The following is an 18,549-nucleotide window of genomic DNA, read 5'->3' on the forward strand; positions in this document are numbered from 1 at the left end:
GGTAATGAGTTCATTAAAGATCGTGAATGACCTCTTTTGTTTGAACTCTTGGTGCAAGGCTTTGAACTTAGACTTGAATGTCAACCTTGGCATAGTGATGCCTAGACAGACGACTTCTGACGGGATTTGGAAGTTTGTTGCTGGCGTGACGCCGTTGGACAAGACATGTATACAAACTTGACTTTTGACCCGTAATGTAAGGAAAATGAGGGTTTAAAACCCGACAGGTTTCCACTCTACTAACGCCATTGGAGATGTCTCGACCATTAGGCGATGCGACCTAGACCAGAAGGTAGGTATTGACTTCGGCAGAGACTTGACGTTATCTAGACGACTTGACTTGAAATCGACTGGACTCTAATCGACTTAAGGCTGAATCAGAAAGGTGGACTGAAATTTTCAAAAATTGAAATTTTCAAAAATTGAAATTTTCAAAAATAGAAATTTTCAAAAAGATTCATTTGTCGTTTTATGGACGGCTTCCGAAGAGTAGGGATCTTTAGAAGGTTGCTTGAAAGGGTTGTCTTAGGTTTGTTTTCAAAAGACAGATTAAGTTGATATTGCGGTGGCTCTGAAAACAATGTGTTGTTTCCGAAGACGGTTTTTGAAATTCCGAATCACGGATTTGAAAATCGAGAATTGAAGAATTTGGAATCGTCATCACAATGGCCATGAAAACGGTTAAATTTGTTTTCAAAGGATTTAAAATTGGGTTGAAAATTTGAAAACGCTTAAATTTGTTTTCAAATGATTTGATTTTGAATTGAAATTTGAAAACGGTTAAGTTTATTTTCAAAAACTTGATTTTGAATTGAAATTTGAAAACGGTTAAATTTGTTTTCAAAGACTTGATTTTGAATTGAAATTTGAAAACGGTTAAATTTGTTTTTAAATGATTTGAAATTGGATTGAAATTTGAACACGGTTAAATTTGTTTTCAAAGATTTGATTTTGGATTCAAATTTGAAAACGGTTAAATTTGTTTTCAAATAATTTGAAATTGGTTTTGAAATTTGAAAACGGTTAAATTTGTTTTCAAATGATTTGATTTTGAATTCGAAATCTGAAAACGGTTAAATTTGTTTTCAAAGACTGTAAATTATGAGGATTGAATTCGTCATTACGACGGGTTAGAAAACCGTTTTAACCTTTGAAAGACGGTATGCAAATCGAAAAGTGTGAGAATTGAAATCGTTATTACGACGGCTTAGAAAAGCCAAATTTGATTTCGAAAACGAGATTTGAAATTTCGAAAGTTGCATGGGTTGAAATCGTCAATACGACGGTTTGAAAAACGTTTTTGTTTGAAACTTGATTTCGAATTTTGAAAATTCGAGCGTAGAATTTGTCATTACGACGGTGTAAAAAGGGCGCTTTGAGAATACAATGGTCGGCGAGGGACCGAGGTTTGAAACGGCCATTATGACGACGTAAAAGGGTATTTTGAAATGGTTTGCGAAAACCAAGGTTTGAAATCGTCATTACGACGACACAAAAAACTGTGCAACGGTCGGTGAAAGACCGAGGTTTAAAACGGTTGTGAAAAACCAAGTTTGAAAATCGTCATTACGACGGCCTAAAAAGGTGCTTTGAAACGGTTGAAAAAAACCGGGTTTTGAAAATCAACATTGTGACGGCCTAAAAAGGTGTTTTTGAAACAATTGTGAAAACCGGATTTGAAAATCGTCATTACGACGGCCTAGAAAGGCGTGTTGAAATGGTTGTAGAAAACCGGATTTGAAAATCATCATTATGACGGCTTAAAAAGGTGTTTTTGAAACGGTTGTTAAAATCGGATTTAAAAATCATCATTATGACGGCCTAGAAAGGCGTGTTGAAATGGTTGTAGAAAACCGGGTTCTAAAATCGTCATTACAACGCCTAGAAAGGCGTGTTGTTTGAAATTCAATGGTCGGCGAAAGACCGAGGTTTGAAACAACCATTATAAGGCGCAAAAAGGTGTTCTCAAAAGTTTTAAATGACACAAAAGGGCATATGATCACATAACACATAAGCACTCGCAATTTCATTATATTATGCATAATGCTGACACGGATTTTGGCTTAAAAGGTTGGTTACACACCAAGCGATCAAACCCCGATTTTCGAGAGGGATACCAATCCAAACAAAATGTGTAAGGGGGGTGCCCTAGCCTCATGGGAAAAGGTGATGAAAGCTCTTTGACGAACAGAAATGTGTAACGTCAATGGTATGCTTGACTCAATCGGGATTCGAAACGGGGGGATGAAAAAACTCACGCCGACGGGACGAGCCAATTGGTTGATAAAGGTTAGGTTGTGGGCCCGGACAAGGAACCCAACTTATGACCGTAATATTAATTAATGCACTTTAACCACGACCTCGTTCGAGTTTCACCTCTAAGGATCACAAAGACACAAGTGTCCTAGTTTTCCCCAACGGAGTCGCCAAATTGTGGACATGGGTCACATGCACGCCAAGCCAATCTGTGGACGTACATCGGTCTCTTTGAAAGCCACGCTCGGCGGTGAAAATGCTTTCGACCAGATCGCTTTAGATCGGTCGGTTTCGTCTCGACAAAGGCCACGAAACGATGTTGAGATGTTCGGAGTCGCCGCCAAGCATTTGTGGGATGCTTGGAACCCGTTCGAATCCACTTTATCCTTAGGTCAAACAAGGCAAAAAGCGGTGCTTGCCATAGGTACTAAAGATAAGGACTCGTCCCCCTTTAGCATCCTATCGCTATAATCACTCTCGTACGCCCTGGATAAGGCCATTCTCTATCCAAAGGTTCTGAGTAAGGGGTGAGGGTACGTATTGGGAAGCCCATTAATCGGACACCCAATCCCACCCGCGTTAGCGGCCTCTACTGATCGATCGTGGTTGTTTAAGTGCAAAAGTTGATAAAACGGTTTAAATGCATGAATGCGATCCACGAGTTTAAACCTAACATGTGATAATTTCCTAAGTCGGTTTGTTTATCCAAATAGCAAGAAAATGACGTCGAGTTGGATTTAGATTGATTTGCATGTGAAAACGGTAATTAAACATCCATTTATCAAATTCGGGTTATGATACTTAGCACGATCCATTATTCGAAAAAAGGTGTCAAATGACAAAGTGTAAAAACGTAAGCTTGTCAATCTGATCCGTCACGTATTCGGATTATCCGTAATTGGGATCGTCCTAGACAAATGCTAAAATGAAACAGAACAGTGCCAGCCAGCCCCATTGGGGCGCGAGCCTATTGGCGAGGGAAAGGGCGCTGCCCGGGTTTTAAAATATGAAAACAGACGGCCTCTTGGGGCGCGAGTTAGACGACGGCCCAAGGGGCGTCTTCTGGTTGTTAAAAAGGTTGTTTAAACCCGTTTTTTGCGATTAATGATTTGCAAGTATGATTTGCATGACTCGGAATGATTACTATTATGTTAGTAATATTCGTTGTCGGATTTGCAGGTTTGAAAAGCATAGTAAAATGTGTAAAAGGAAAATGTTTGATTTTACCTAATTATGTTAAGTTCAATTATTTGTAATTTAGTCAAGTTTGTCATCGTAGTCGGATTAAATCGACATGGTATAAAGAACCAAGGATGATTATGAATTATGACTAATACGTTTGCAAATGTAAATAAATTAGAAAGATGCTAAATAAAATAGAAGGGGGTTAAAATACCCTTTAATTTGTAATTAACCAATAATATCATCGAGTCACGGAATAGACCGTCATGGTATAAATAACCAAGGATGATTTTTGTAATGGTCAAAATATGTTTATCCTAAAAATGAATTAAAATGGTAAGTAAAAGAAAAGAATTTCCTTTAAAATGTAATTAACCAATTAATATCACCGAGTCACGGATTAAACCGTCATGGTATATGGAACCAAGGGTGATTATAATTTATGGCTAAAAAGTTTGTCATAAAAATGATTTGAAACATTTGAAATGGTAAAAACCGATTGCAAATAAGAAATGAAATAAAGAGGAATGACGAGAACAAACACGGCTGGATTAAGGCCTGAGAGGGCATTGGGGCGCGAGCCATGCTGCTATACAACCAGCCCCTGTCTCAGGCCAAAATCCAGTTTTTGCTCGTCTAACCAATATTTGAATCGTGTTATGCATTGTTCATGCATATAAACTCATAAAAACATTAAAGACATGAAATAGATGAGATATTTACACCCTCAGACTTACGTGTATTGATGTTTGCGATGTAGACGACTTTAGAGACGGTTTTCTCGTAGCGACTACTCACGATCAAAGAAGTTTAAAAGAGTGCCTTAAAAAAGGATTTGTTTTGAAAATGAGTTGAAAATATGTTAATTAAAACATGTTGATTGATGAATTGAATTGGTCGAATGGGTCGGTCGAATGCATGGCGACGGTACCAAACAAAATGTGTAAGGCTTGTGCTTTCTATCGGTAGGTCGAAAACACGTGCCGATTTTGTGACTTATGAAGTCGGGTCTAGACGTTTAAGAGAGAGGTGAGGAGGCGGACGCTCGCGTGAATATTATGGTGTGTGATGGTGGGTAATAATAGAGAAATGTGGGATGGTAGATCGGTTGAGTTTGCTTAGAGGCTAAGAAGACACCCCATTGAGGCGCGAGGCACCTAGTGACTGAAAGGGGTGTACTGTCCCTTTCAGAAATTTGGATTTTCCATTTGTTCTAACCAATGTTTTGTTGGTTGTGATTTGTGGTCTTTGATGGTTGTTTAGCCGTCTAAGCTTGATCTTGGGTGTTATTTGGGGTAGGTATTTTGTGTTCTTGACTCGGGATTGACCCGTGTGAGTCGGGATTTGAATTTCGGGTCGGTTTTTGGCCCGGTGTCGGTTTTGACTCTAATTAGGGTCATTTTAATGGAAATTACATGATAAAGACAATCATGGCATTTTTTTCGACATTTGAGATTTGGTTTGATTCGGGTTGACTCAGATTAACTCGAGTAGCGGGTTTCTGAGTCGGTTTTGAGTCCGAAGACGGTTTTAACTCTAAATAATGTTATTTTAATGCAAATGAAGTTAGAAAACCATTTTTGAAATCATTTTTCATATTCGAGTAGTGCATTAAACCGTCTCATGTATAGCCAATCCACGCACGCATATTAAGAACACGTTATAGTCCGATCATCATCGGGTGATTTTTTGGAAGGTGCAGATACTGGGTATCTACATAAACATAAATATATGTGACTAATAACATGTTATATGTCACATATCCCACATGATACAATTGACAAAACACATTTTGTAAAATGGAAGTCCATTTTAAATGTAGGGGGCCGGTTTTTGTAGTAGTGGGAGGGTAATGATGTTTGTTCTTTTCTATACAAGAAACATAATCATTCTCCTACTAACCTACACCCTAGATATGCTCTTGAGAAGGCAAATAAAACAAGCAAGCTTCCCTCTTTTCTCCCACCCAAAACCGGCACCACCACTACTCATATAATAATGTGAGTTGTTCTTATTTCTTTTTTTTAGGTGAAATGTAAGAATTATATTAAAATCAAAAGAAATATACAAGGAGATGTACCAAGGTACAAATCAAGATAAAAAAAAAACATTACATCCAAGGTATCCCACAATTCCATTTTCTCAACCAAGCTCTATCCTTACTACAAATGATGCTGCCTCTTGCTCAGGATTCTCGTTTTAGCTTCAGCAATGATCTTTTCAGCCAGCTTAAGAGGAGGAGTAAGCACTGCATTTAACCTTGCGTTATTCCTTTCAAACCAAATATGGTAATGACAGGAGGTCTAAATCTGACAGTGCACTTGCTGTTTCAGACCTTTCATGTTGTTGCCATTGAGCCCCAGTCCTGCCATTGTAACATCAACACGAAATCCACACCATTGTTTAATCTCCATCAAGACTCTCTTACTATACTCACACTGAAAAAAAATGCTCCTGAGTCTCAGTTGAGTTCTAACAGATACAGCAATGCTGCTCTTGACAGTAACCATAAGAGAACAATTTAGCTCTAGTATTAAGACCATTGTTCATGGATATCCACGTGATAAGGGAGTGTTTAGGGACATTCCATGAATTCCATATAGCATGTGCCCAATTCTGAGGAGCAGCTTTATGTCTTAGCCATTTATAGCAGCGCCTGATAGTGAAGCCAACACCATCAGGGGTCGATTGATCCTCAACATAAGCATCCTTGATCATGTCTTTAACCTTACAGACATTTTTCCAAGACCAAGCTACATCAGCAGGAAGTTGATAATCATGCCAGCTCCTACCCTTGATATGAACCTGATTGACCCACCTAATCCAAAGCCGATCAGCTTTACAGCATAGCCAGTCAACTAGCTTGGCCACAGATGCAATGTTCCATAAAGCAGTCCTTTTAATTCCTAACCCACCTTCTTCCTTTGGAAGAGTGACCTTGTCCCATCCCACAGAGGGGACTCTGTGATAATCAGCTAAACCATCCCAGAGGTAGTTCCTGCAAACTGCCTCAATGCGTTTAACAACACACTTTGGAATAAGGAAAATACCAGACCAGTAGTTATGAAGTGTGTTCAAGAGTGAATTAATCAATACAAGTCTGCCAGCATAAGACAGTTTTTTAGCTCCCAAGCTACGGATTCTATTAACCATTTTCTCCACCAAAATATTGCACTCAATCTTGGTTAATCTGGTAGCTTGTACAGGCACCCATAGGTATCTAAAAGGCATGGAGTCTTCAGTAAACCATGTGACCTGCTGAATGCCATCTTTAATAGCTTGAGCTACTCCATTGTAATACACCTCAGATTTGGAACTATTCATGGACATGCCAGAGGCTTTAGAAAAAAGAAGAAAATGCTCTCATCATCAGCATTATGGACTGAATATTACCTTTACAAAACATTAACAAATCATCAGCAAACATTAAGTGATTCAATTTGAGATTCTTGCAAAGAGGATGATACTGGAACGACCATTTATCAGTAGCAAAGTGCAACATCCTGGATAAGTAATCCATACACAAGGCAAAGATAAGAGGTGAGATAGGATCCCCTTGTCTAAGACCCCTCTTACCTCTGAAGAAACCAAAGCAACTTCCATTTAAGTTCACACAATAGGAGGCGGTTTGAATACAGCTCATGACTTTTTGGGAGAATTATGTGGGAAAACCCATACCATCAAGCAGTTGTTCCACAAAACTCCACTCAACTGTATCATAAGCTTTTTGCAAATCAATTTTGAATAAGCATCTTGGAAATACAGCTTGCTTATTATACATCTTGACAATATCTTGGCAGATTAGTACATTCTCAATAATGGACCTGCCTTTGATAAAAGCTCCTTGATTCTCACTAATAAGATCAGGCAGAACCATAGATAATCTATTACAAAGCAATTTAAAAATGACCTTGTAAATCAGATTACAACAAGCAATAGGTCTAAACTGCTTAACAGATGATGGTCTCTCACATTTAGGAATGAGAATGATAGTGGTAGCATTTATTTGCTTAAGCAGCTTACCAGTAGAGAAAAAATCTTGAATAGTAGAGAAAACTTCACTCCCCACAACATCCCAGCTATCCTTGAAAAATTCACTGGTGTAGCCATCAGGCCTAGGTGATTTGTCAATAGGCACCTTAAACAAAGCCTCTTTAATCTCCTCAATAGTGACTGGCTTATTCAGGATCTCCTTATAAGCTTCAGTGCAGCATTTACCAGTGTCAATCACCTGCTGTGTAACACCCCGTAAATTTGAAGACCTTTATTATATTTTAAAAGTAATATTTTAATCTATTTTAATTTAATATTAATTTATTTGAAATAAAATTTATTTAATAAAATGTAATCTTATTTTATTTTGAAGAAATGTAATTATTTTTGATAGTTTAGAAATGTTTAAAAGTGATTTAAACTATATTTAAACCTTTTCCTTTGGTAAAATAGATTTCGGATAAAAGTCGTAAAATTGGGATTTTCCCATTTCTTACGGTCGTTGGGTAAACGAGTTTGGATATTGGGCATATGAGTACTTAATCTTTTAGTAAAATCGTGTTTAAGAACTTTAATATTCTCGGAAATCGCGTTCGACGAATATTTCTAATTACCGTCGAAGCAAACCCCAAAACGTAAACAAATGACCCATCTCCCCATGCCTTTTGGCTGGCCACCTACCCTCCATTGTCCCCTCTTTCAATTCTCATTTCCTCCATAATTCACTCTCTCTCTTCCTTTCATCAAACACCAAATTTATCTCAAAAATTCTCCTTACAATCCCTAACTCCACCATAAATCCTTTATTTCTCCACCAAATCTCATAAAAATTATATATTTGAAATCCTCTCTTCAATCCTCATCTACTAGTAAGCTTTATTTTCATTTCCCCCAATTTTGTTTTAAGGCTCATCTTTTAGGGTTTTCGAAATTAAGCCTAATAATTGTGTTTTTGTTGTTCTTATAGGTGAAGAATTTGAAGATGAGTTAGGTGACTCATATATTGTAGAAGATGGTGAGTGATTTCGGCTTCTAGGGCTCTTTCTCAAGTGTTATTGTTCTCTTTTTCTAGCTTAAGGTAACTATTCCGAGTCACTCGACGAATTAATGTCACATTAGTAGTTGTATTTGTTGTTTGTTGTTGTTTGTTGTCGTTTGTTGTTGTTTTTTGTTGTTTGTTGTTGTTTGAGACGATCTTGTTGATAAATGAATGAATGGAGTAAGATGAGTATGCTTATGTTTAATTTATGTTACACATTTGTATATTGTTGTTTGGAACAAATTTAGATGAGGAATTATGTGTTGTGACAAGTCCGTGTTTTGGCTGGAACGCGTCAGTACTGGACCGAGACAGTTTCCAATGTTTCCAAAAATATGACAGATTGAACGGCATCGAAAAATTAGGTGGTTTAGCCACTTGACTCACTCAATTCGGAGTCCGTACGAGTAAATGGCGTCGTTTTATCGATTAAAAATTTATAGAAAAGTTTACCCTTGTGTGAGACGGTTATTTATGCTATTTTATTATGCGAGAATTTTGTGGAATTAGTTATTTTGTAAGTTGGAATATTTTCTTTACGTTGATAGTGTTCACATGATAGAAATTGGAATATTGCATGAGAATGATATTGTAATGAATGTTGTGATTTGGGCCAAAATGGGCCAAGACTCTGAGCTGGGCCAGTTTGACCGAATGAGTTTGGTCAAACTAGGTTTAAACCGGTCAGCCTCGATTTGACCAATGACCCGTCGCGGGACTCGGGTCGAGGGTTTGTCTTTGAGGTGAGATTGGTTGTTATTGGATGTTACATGTTATGCCTTGATATTTGTAATAATCATTTCACATGTTGTTTTTTGGATGCTTTGGATGCCTTATACTTGAGTCTTGTTGCTTCTTTGCCATTTTAGCTTGTTCTCATGGATTATGGTACTGTTGGTTAGCTAGAATTTGGATTATTATTGATATTGGAGATATTGTTGGATTGTCAGCTGAATATGCTCTTGCGTAGCCTTTCATATGCTAGGGTGTGTATGATCATTTTCGTGTGCAAGTTTGGACTCTTTGCCCCTTTTATGGTTAATTGGGTGTCCTACTTGTCTTGTGTGGTGTGGGCTAAAGTATTCAAGCTGGAACTAGGTCCTAGGTGAGTATTTCGGCCTTCATCATAGATAGGCCATTATAGTCTTTGACGAGTGTATGTTCACAGCTTAATAGCCTTTGTGTCTTAGCTTGGCGGGTTTATATCCAAGTTAGGGCATGACCTCCTGACGTACTCGTAGTAGTATGTGGTCAGCTTAAGTACTAGCCAACCCTTTGGTGGACTCCTTTGGGGTACTCATGTGTTGTTATCATGGGTCTTGGATGCGGTAGTTTTCCGCATGTCGCTAGGTCTGCGCAGGTTTAGGACTAGGGTGTTTACCTTACCTCGTGGTATAGACTCAAATTACAGAGTGACTATTGACTGCACTAGGAACTTATGCCTGTCTCTAGATATATTGTCCTTTCTTGTTTGATGATTCTATGAATCATAGAAGGTGAGATGCAAGCCGTCTATGGTTGATAGAGTTTGGATTCCTGGATGTTATGTGATTCACATGATAGTGTAGTATGAGTCGGTCTAGTATTCACATGCTAGGACTATGTGTTGTTATATTGTTGTTCACATGATAAGCACGATTGTCTAGCATCTATATGCTAAGGCTATATGTGTTATTCATATTCATATTCTTATGTTTACATGTTATATTAATTATGACATTTCGTGGCTGGGAGAACTCGGAGTTACTCCCCACTGACTGTGGCTTTCGTATTTGTATAAAATGCGATTGACAGGTAGGTGATGCATATATAGGATACATGGACGAGCTAGCGAGCAAAGTAACCTTGGGACCTAGATTGACTTTATTTTATTGTAATCCTTAAACACTTTTTATGTCATGTACTTTTTAGGGACATATGTCTCCCTTTTTCATATTTGGGTTGTATAATTTTGTTTCGCGACTTTAGCGATGTTTTATTTATGAGATTTATTTTAGACCTTGCATGTTTGACACCTTCCCATTTGGATATTTTTATAAGAGGTTCAGGTTTTAAAAATTACAGGTTTTTACCCAAATGAACCTATTACAAACATATCCATGCAGTTTTATTCTAGAATTACGTGTTTATTTTTCCGCAATGAATGAGGGTGTCACATGCTGCCTCACCATTTCAGTAGGTTTAGACGTTCCCAGCAGCTTTTGATAATAAGTAAGGAATGCATCCTGGATGCTCTGACTGGTAGAGCACATATGGCCATTATGATCTTCAATCTGAGTCACTTTATTCACAAAACATCTCTTCTTAATGGCCCCATGAAAATAGGCAGTGTTAGCATCTCCATCTTCCAACCACTGAGTCTTAGCTTTCTGTTTAAGATAGCATTGCCTTGCATCACTGAGTTCCTTAAAAGACTTCAGAGCTTTAATTTCCTTCTGGATCAATTCAACATTAAGAGGATCTTGCATCAGTTTGCCCTATATATTCATCACCTCCTTTTCAGCAAGAATTGCAGAGTTCTCTACATCAGAATAACATTCCTTATTCAACTCCTTAAGCCTCCTCTTTAGAGCTTTCAATTTCCTAGTAACACAATACATAGGATATCCAAAATAACTCTTTTGCCATTCCTCTTGGACAGTAGTAAGGAAAGAAGGGGCCTTACTCCACATGTTAAAGTATTTGAAATTGGTTTTCCTAATAGTATCCAGCTGATTATCCCTCACTACACAAGGGAAATGATCAAAATAACCAAAAGAAAAGAAGTGTGCAGTCATATTAGGGAACTGTTGAGACCAGTCCTGATTAACCAAGAACCTGTCCAGTCTACTGTATACCCTTGTTTGAGCTTCCTGCTTATTAGTCCAGGTATAAAAAGCACCAGTAGTTTGAATGTCAGTCAATTCACATTTAGCAATGCAATCTATAAATTCATCCATATCACTTTGTTTAGTGTTACCCCCAAGCCTTTCTAAAGGGTTAATAACAGTGTTAAAGTCCCCAGTAACTACCCAAGGCCCAGTAGAAGTACTATGAATCAATTCCAATTTCCTCCACAAATCCCTCCTCTCAGAGCCATCATTAAACGCATAAACAAGAGTGATGTAGAAAAGAGACAGGGAACCCCTTTCAGGAACTAGAGCATGCACAAACTGAGCATCATATGTTAGGACTTGAACATCATACAAATTAGCTTTCCATAAAAGCCACACTCTGCCTCCTTTGTGATAAGAAGCATTAGTAGTAACACTCCATCCATCAAGCCAACCCCTTTATTATGCAAAAACCACTTAACATTATTCTTTTTATTTACACTATTTAACCCCCGCACATTCCAAAATCCTATGTTATGAATTATTTTTGGGAGATTCAAGGGTACCTATTTGTCCAATGCCCACCTTTGGTGTAATTGAACCATCTGTAGCTTCTTTATAAGACTTCTCAGGAGTAACTAAGGCAGAATCAAGCCTCTGGCCATTAGCAGCATGCTTCCTAGCCAGGGAGCTGTTATTACTCTTCTCAGTATTGCTAATAATTCCTGAAGTCTTAACAGGTCTCCAAACCTGCACTGTATACACAGGTTTCTTCTGTGGTTTCAGATCTTTTTGACATGTAGTAGTCTCATGCCCTATCCCTTTGCATTTGTCACAAAGAGAAGGCTTCCACTCATACTCCACAGGTAGAGACACAATGCTACCAGCCTCATCTTTAAATCTGACTTTAGAAGGGAATTTGTTGCCCACAGTCAGTTCCACCATCACTCTTGCATAACCCAATCGCGTTTTATCCATTGTAGCCTGATCAGACTTCTGGTATGTACCCACCAATCCTGCAATGGCAGGTAAACACTTACCCCAAAAACGCAGAGGCAAGTCATGAATACGTATCCATGCAGGTACATTCTTTATATTCTCCTTTGATAGTTCAACCTCAACATCCCATGCCCTAACAATCAATGGCTTGTTATCAAACATGAAATACCCTGCATTCAACACCTCCTCTTTATCCTTACACTCTTTAAACCGAACCAAAACTATCCCATTTGGCATAAATGACACTTTATCAATATTATGCTTGGACCATATACGTCTAAGAAAACCATTTAAGATCTCCCAAGGAGGATTAGCACCTAAAACAAAACAGTATATGGCATTACTCCAATATTCAATCTCATCCTGTGTGTCCTCCTTGGAGAATTGAAGAAGTCTTTCATCAGACTCCTCTTCGTCCTCTTGTATTACTTTTTTATTTCCACTTTGGGTAACCCACAGAGAATTCTCCACTTCTGCCACTTCTGCAACTTCTACCACTGACAGGGCTGTCGTATACCTATCAAAAATAACAAACTAAACTAACTATATAGCTAGGGAAGTCAGGTCGATCTCCTCAGGGAGGCAAGATATCTGTAAAAGTCCGTCTATTTGGTCACAAATGGGGGGTGTTTATAATTGATTTCCTAAACTAAAAGCTTTAAAAGAAAGAGAAGCAAGGAAAGAGCAGTAAAGGCAGAAAAAGGGTGATAAACTATCAATAAAGAGGGGACATGTCAGGATTTTGGTTCACTACGGTAGTCCAGTGACTCAACTGTAAACAACTTAGATAAATTACTGCGAGACGGATATGGAAAGGTCCTTCCGGTCCACTTTCTATCCTAAATTACCACTAACTTAACTTCCGTCCTCGTCAGAGTAGTCTACTGTTCATAGGAGGTCTATTTAGTCCAATCTTCCGATCCAGGATTAAATTTAACCAGATTAAAAAGGTGACTCAGAAGCGTGCACTCAACTAAGTCGGTAAATACAGTTATATTGCCATGGGGACAGAATCTCACAATTAATTCATCTAACCTATTTACTACATCGTCAGATTTCTACCATAGATCCCCTAATCCTAACATGAAACAGATTAGCTACTCATGCTATTAATGTTGTCAAAACTAATAACGATGAATGAACTAACAATAAACATAATGAAACGATAATTAAATTGCATAAAAGTAATTAGGGTAGAAAGTAAAAGGAACAAAACAAACAATTAAAATAAATGAAAGAGATATTATTATTATTAAGAAAGGAGAAAGAGATTATAATCGCGAGAATCCGGCGTAAAGAACAAACAAATCCGAGCTAAGTAACACCGAAATCAAAAGTTACAGTAGAGAAGAAAAGAGTAACGCAGTCTTTATTGTCAAAGATGAATAATAGATAAAACTTCGATAATGAATAGAATAGATAACTAATGACCTAGTAACGTGTCTTTAAATAGAAAAACTTCTAAGTCCAAAATCTAAAACAAGTTCACAGGCTAATTAAAGCCCACGCCAGCCAAAACCACTCGATCGAGTAGTCTGAAACCACTCGATCGGGCATTTCTCCAGATAATCTACTCGATCGAGTAGGATTATTACTCGATCGAGTAACCTCAGTTTCCAGTACTTCTTAATCGAGTATAAAACTACTCGACCGACCAACTCCAGCTATAGAAACCACTCGATAGAGTAACCTCAGTTTCCAGAACTTCTTGATCGAGTATAAAACCACTCGATCGACCAACTCCAGCTATAGAAACCACTCGATCGAGTGATAAAACAGCTCGATCGAGTATTCTTCCTTCAAATCAGCTCAAACACGTGACCGACTGCCTCGTAAACCGTTCCTTCACGCATCCCAATTCAAGGTCTCACTCTAGTAAATCCCGTCTCCTCAAAATGCATGCAAAAAGGACGAAAATGGTACGATTCCACTACTTTCGCGTTCATTTCTACAAAACGGACAAAACGAACCAAAGTAGCCAATTCGGGGGAAAATGCAATATAAACAGTACGAAAGTACATAGAAATACGTGCTAAAATAGGCTAAAAAGACTATACAAAATGCATGTATCAAATCTCCCCAAACCGAACCTTTACTCGTCCTCGAGTAAACTAAAATGCAACTAATGGAACGGAAATGAAAACTCAGAGCTAGCTTAACTTGTCTACTTGAACCAATTTAATGCAACAAAAATTAACAGTCATAGCTAAGCAGTCAATACGTAAACAAGTTATAAGCTGTTCAGAAATATAGCCAACCTATCGACCTTGCAAGACCAACAAAATCGGTCTCTCACGTGGTCACTCTTCTCTCATGAAGCAAAGGGTGAATAAAATATGTGAAAGAGGGAAAGAGAAACAGTCACTCACCTAACTGCGACCTACATAGCATGCATGCAACAAAAATGAAAGACAATTCAAGTACTAATGCACACACTCCAACCATTAATGTCCGTCACAGCCGAGGGCTTACAAATAATATGGGAATAGTGAGGTTCAGGTGAGAAAAGGCAAAACAAGTTATGGTCAAGTGGAGGTAAAAGCGTCAAGCTAGTTCCTAAACAGGACCATGTAAGACCGTCTGAATCTCAACTGACTGAAAAATAGAGTACAAGTGCCCTTCATTCGGCACACAGCTCACTAATCACATACACAATCTCCTCAAAAATATGGAATAAGAATGGAGGAGCTAGACGGTCACAAACTTTCCTTTTTTAACACCGTCTAAATGAATCAACTAAAACATATCAGATATTTTTTCAACTCTTTTTTTTCTTTCTATTTCACGTGAATCACACTTTTTTCATTTTTTTTTCTTTTTCTTTATTTTTTTTTTTTCTTCTTTTCACCTTTTTTCTCTTCTTGTTTTTTCTTTTTCTCCTTCCTCTATTTTCACCAACTCCAATCATATACACACGGGCCAAACTGCAGACGGAAAATCATACCACAAAAGGACATACTAAACTAGCTTGACTAGGCAGGCTCAGTTTGGGATGTAGCTAATGGGTCAAAAAGGCAAGTTTTGGCTTAAGTGGAGCTAAATGGGTGAAAAATATAAGAAAAGGGGAAAATTTGCAAGCACCTCTCTGCATGTGACACCGATCACAAACCCGAATGTGTGCATTTGACAAGAAATCGAATGTCATAAAAGTGAAAAAATGATGTGCATGCTATGCAAGGAGTACTACTCTCAATTCCTAATAAACTGGTCATGAATGTCACCAGTTATGGGCTCTAAACCTCAGACATTGTAAAGTAGATTTCCAATTTATCAGGTCAAGTCTAAACAGTCAGCTATATTTGAACAAAACCTCGTAGACTATGCGTATGACAAAGCTAATAACCATCAATAGAAGTGCAAGGCTCAAGTAAAATGACAAGTTATAGTGCAATATCATCACGGAAATCAACCGTTCCGACACAACCTATATGCAAAAATAAACGTGAATATTTTTTGAATTTTTTGAAATTTTCTAATTTTTTGAATTTTTTGGATATTCAATGAAATAAATAAACAATGCAAGCTGAAATAAATAAACGTGAATGCAAAACAAATGCAAATGTAGACTCAAAAGGATGCAATACCCTCCCCAAACCAAAACGGACAACGCCCTCGTTGTCCTCCAGCATACATCAGCAGATATATACAGGGGAACGGGAATATACAACCAATAAAGAATGAAAAACAATAAAATAAAATAAAAAGGAGACAAAAATAAAAGAGTGAGATGGACATACAAAACACGAACTTTCCCAAACCAGCCAGAAAACTGGGGAAGTGAGTAGACCAGCAGCTACTCGTTAGCCTCCTCGTCACTGTCACGCACGTCCTCCACCGTCACCGTGAAGTCCGGGTCCACCTCCCTCTCTCTCCTCCTCCTCTGCTCAGCTCGAGCACTCTCCGTCGCCACCGTCGGGTCCTCGTCCTCCTCCTCCTCACTAGCAGACTCCGGGTACCCCTCAACTGGGTACCGGTAAAAGGAAGGGTGTGGCCAACCCTCTGGGATCGGACGGTGTCGCCGCATGTGATACTCGTATAGAGGGAACAAAGTCAAAGCCATGTCCCGCTCCATACGAGCATGTCTCTCTGCAATCACAACTAACAAACCGTCACGACGCCCTTGGTCCATGACCGAGGACGCCTCAAAGGGTGGTGGAGGTACAAAATTAGCCGGTAAGACCGGCTGTGTCTGTGTCTGGTCGGCGGGTGCGGGAGTAGGAGTAGGAGTAGGATTAGGGATCGAGGTAGGTGTGGCAGTGGAAGTCTGGCCACCCGTGGAAGGTGCAGATCCCTCTCCGGTCTCAAGTCTACGCCGTTTCTTAGCGGCGGGTAAACTAGTAGGTGGGCGGACCTGGAGGTGGTAATCAGGTAGAGGTGGAAGTCGGGCGCCCCGTGCAACAGTAGGCAAAGGGGCTAGACGGGGGAGAGTGGTGCAAGGTAGGTCCACGGACAAGGAACCGTCTATCTTCCAAGTCCGGTAGTCAGAAGTCAGCCAGGTCTGAGAGTGCATAGATGCTAGGCTCAGGTACCTATCTCCCTCTAGGTACGGTAAGTCACGAGGCCAGGCAGGGAAGAGGGAACGGGCAAGAATGGTGGCTATGCCACCGCAGACAATAGATCCCGTGACCTTCTCCCCCTCGGCCTGGAAGTACTGGGCGGTCAAATAGGCAATGTTGAGGGTAAAAGGACCCTCGTTGTCAATGTTCAGGTAACCGCCTAAGATGGAGAGCTCGTTGTTGTTGATGTTGTTTGGCTCCCTTCGGCCAAAAATGGTGCTCCCCATCAGTTTAAGAAAGTAACGGGCAGGGGGAAGGTGGACCTGAGCGAGCTTTCGCTCGGGAAAGGTGGTCTGGGCCAAGGTCTGCCAAAGCTGACGAATGACCTTCCTAGGGGTAACAGTGGCGCCCATAAAGGAAAGGCCGAGTCTGGTACCAAACTCCTCCAATGTCATCGAAAAAGCCCGGTTGAACAACTGGAAAGACACAGAAAGACTAGTGGGGACAGCGTCGTATGCCCCGGAGGAGAAGGTGAAGGAGCTGAAGAACTCGAGACTCAACTCCAGAAAGGTGTGGCCACTTATAGTGATGAGTCCGGCCATCCCCGTGCCCCGTAAAAGCTCACAAACTGGCTCGTAGAAACCGAGCCTCTCAAGTGACGTACGACAAAGAAAACGCGTAGGGAAAAACTCGCGGCCAACTAAGTTATAAAATCTCTCCCGATGTACACCATTAACGAAAATTACCTGCGGGTACTCAGGGTGGAAGTCGAGGGAGTCATCCCCTCGGATGGTAACCGTGCCACCAGAGACGCTAGGAGCAGGTGTAGCACGACCACGACCACGACCCCGGCCTCGGCCTCTAGAACCTGAGGTAGAAGACCGTCCAGTGACGATACGAGGAACTAGGGCCGCCCGTAAAGCAGCTGCGACTGTAGGTGAGTCCGCCATAGGTGTGCTCACCGTGGCTAAAGTAGAAGCTGTGGCTGCAGCTGTGACCGCCACTAAGGAAGAAAGGCTAGCAGCAGTGCTAGCGGTAGTAGTGGTTGTGACTGAGGTGGTAGCTGAAACAGGGCTAGCAGCAGTGCTAGAAGCAGTAAACACAGTACCGGCAGCAAAAACCAGAAAAACAGAGGTACTAGCAGGTGCGGAGACGGTATTAACAGCAGGGACTACCGTCTCAGACAGAGACAAGGATGGACTAGAAGCAGAGCTCGTAGAAGGCATAGAGCTAGAATCCATCCTAAACAAATAGGGCATGGGAATTTGATAAGAGACATCAGTTAAACAGCGTGAAAATTCCCTAAGAAGTCGAAAAATTCGACCTGCAGCCCAGAAATTCCCAAAGTTTCCTCAAAAATTCGAATGGTAACAAGTAAACAGCGACAGGGGAAGGGTGGCAGCAGATGAAGCAGCAATTAAGGTGAATTAAGCATATGGCAGCAGCAAAACCCAGTTTACAGTCGAAAATTTCGACTGTAATTAGCCCTAATCGCAAATTTTCCATAAATTCGAATTAATCATGTAAAAATCAATGAGGCGAGGGAATTAAGCATCAAGTAAGCTAAATTAAGTATTGAATCAAAATTCTAGTCGAAAATTTCGACCCAAAATGGAAAATCGAAACCCTAAGTCATAATTCACTTCATAAAAAGCAAAATTAATGAAATTAGACTGCAAAGAAGTGTAGGAATTACTTACTTGATGATTAGGAACCTATAAATAGAAATCAATCGGCAAGAAACAAGCGACAAAGGCGATTTTATGATCGA

General features: G+C 39.7%; 2 protein-coding genes across 2 annotated transcripts; both read right to left on the bottom strand.

Annotated features, from left to right (window-relative positions):
• Positions 1-5,910: 5,910 nt before the first annotated feature.
• Positions 5,911-7,041, bottom strand: LOC141588018 (uncharacterized). Its single transcript, XM_074409478.1, has 3 exons — positions 7,015-7,041; positions 6,832-6,904; positions 5,911-6,776 (listed from the first exon to the last, which is right to left on the bottom strand). The coding sequence occupies exons 1-3, from the start codon at positions 7,039-7,041 to the stop codon at positions 5,911-5,913; spliced, it is 966 nt and encodes a 321-aa protein (XP_074265579.1).
• A 55-nt stretch (positions 7,042-7,096) lies between these two features.
• On the bottom strand, positions 7,097-18,019 carry LOC141588019 (uncharacterized). Its single transcript, XM_074409479.1, has 6 exons — positions 17,525-18,019; positions 13,891-13,946; positions 11,850-12,799; positions 10,963-11,690; positions 10,639-10,905; positions 7,097-7,669 (listed from the first exon to the last, which is right to left on the bottom strand). Exons 1-6 carry the CDS (start codon positions 18,017-18,019, stop codon positions 7,097-7,099), a joined length of 3,069 nt encoding a protein of 1,022 aa, XP_074265580.1.
• Positions 18,020-18,549: the final 530 nt, after the last annotated feature.

This window comes from Silene latifolia, chromosome 6 (assembly GCF_048544455.1).
Source record: "Silene latifolia isolate original U9 population chromosome 6, ASM4854445v1, whole genome shotgun sequence".
Lineage (NCBI taxonomy): Eukaryota > Viridiplantae > Streptophyta > Magnoliopsida > Caryophyllales > Caryophyllaceae > Silene > Silene latifolia.

Coding starts and splice junctions, on each gene's coding strand:
- LOC141588018 (XM_074409478.1), bottom strand. CDS start 7,041: ATGGAAGTTGCTTTGGTTTCTTCAGAG. Junction 6,905..7,014: donor TTGCTTTGGTTTCTTCAGAG/GTAAGAGGGGTC, acceptor TGGTCGTTCCAG/TATCATCCTCTTTGCAAGAA. Junction 6,777..6,831: donor TTTGTTAATGTTTTGTAAAG/GTAATATTCAGT, acceptor TTTTTTCTAAAG/CCTCTGGCATGTCCATGAAT.
- LOC141588019 (XM_074409479.1), bottom strand. CDS start 18,019: ATGGATTCTAGCTCTATGCCTTCTACGAGCTCTGCTTCTAGTCCATCC. Junction 13,947..17,524: donor TCCACCCTGAGTACCCGCAG/GTAATTTTCGTT, acceptor TGGTTTCTATAG/CTGGAGTTGGTCGGTCGAGT. Junction 10,906..10,962: donor CAATTCTTGCTGAAAAGGAG/GTGATGAATATA, acceptor GAATTGATCCAG/AAGGAAATTAAAGCTCTGAA.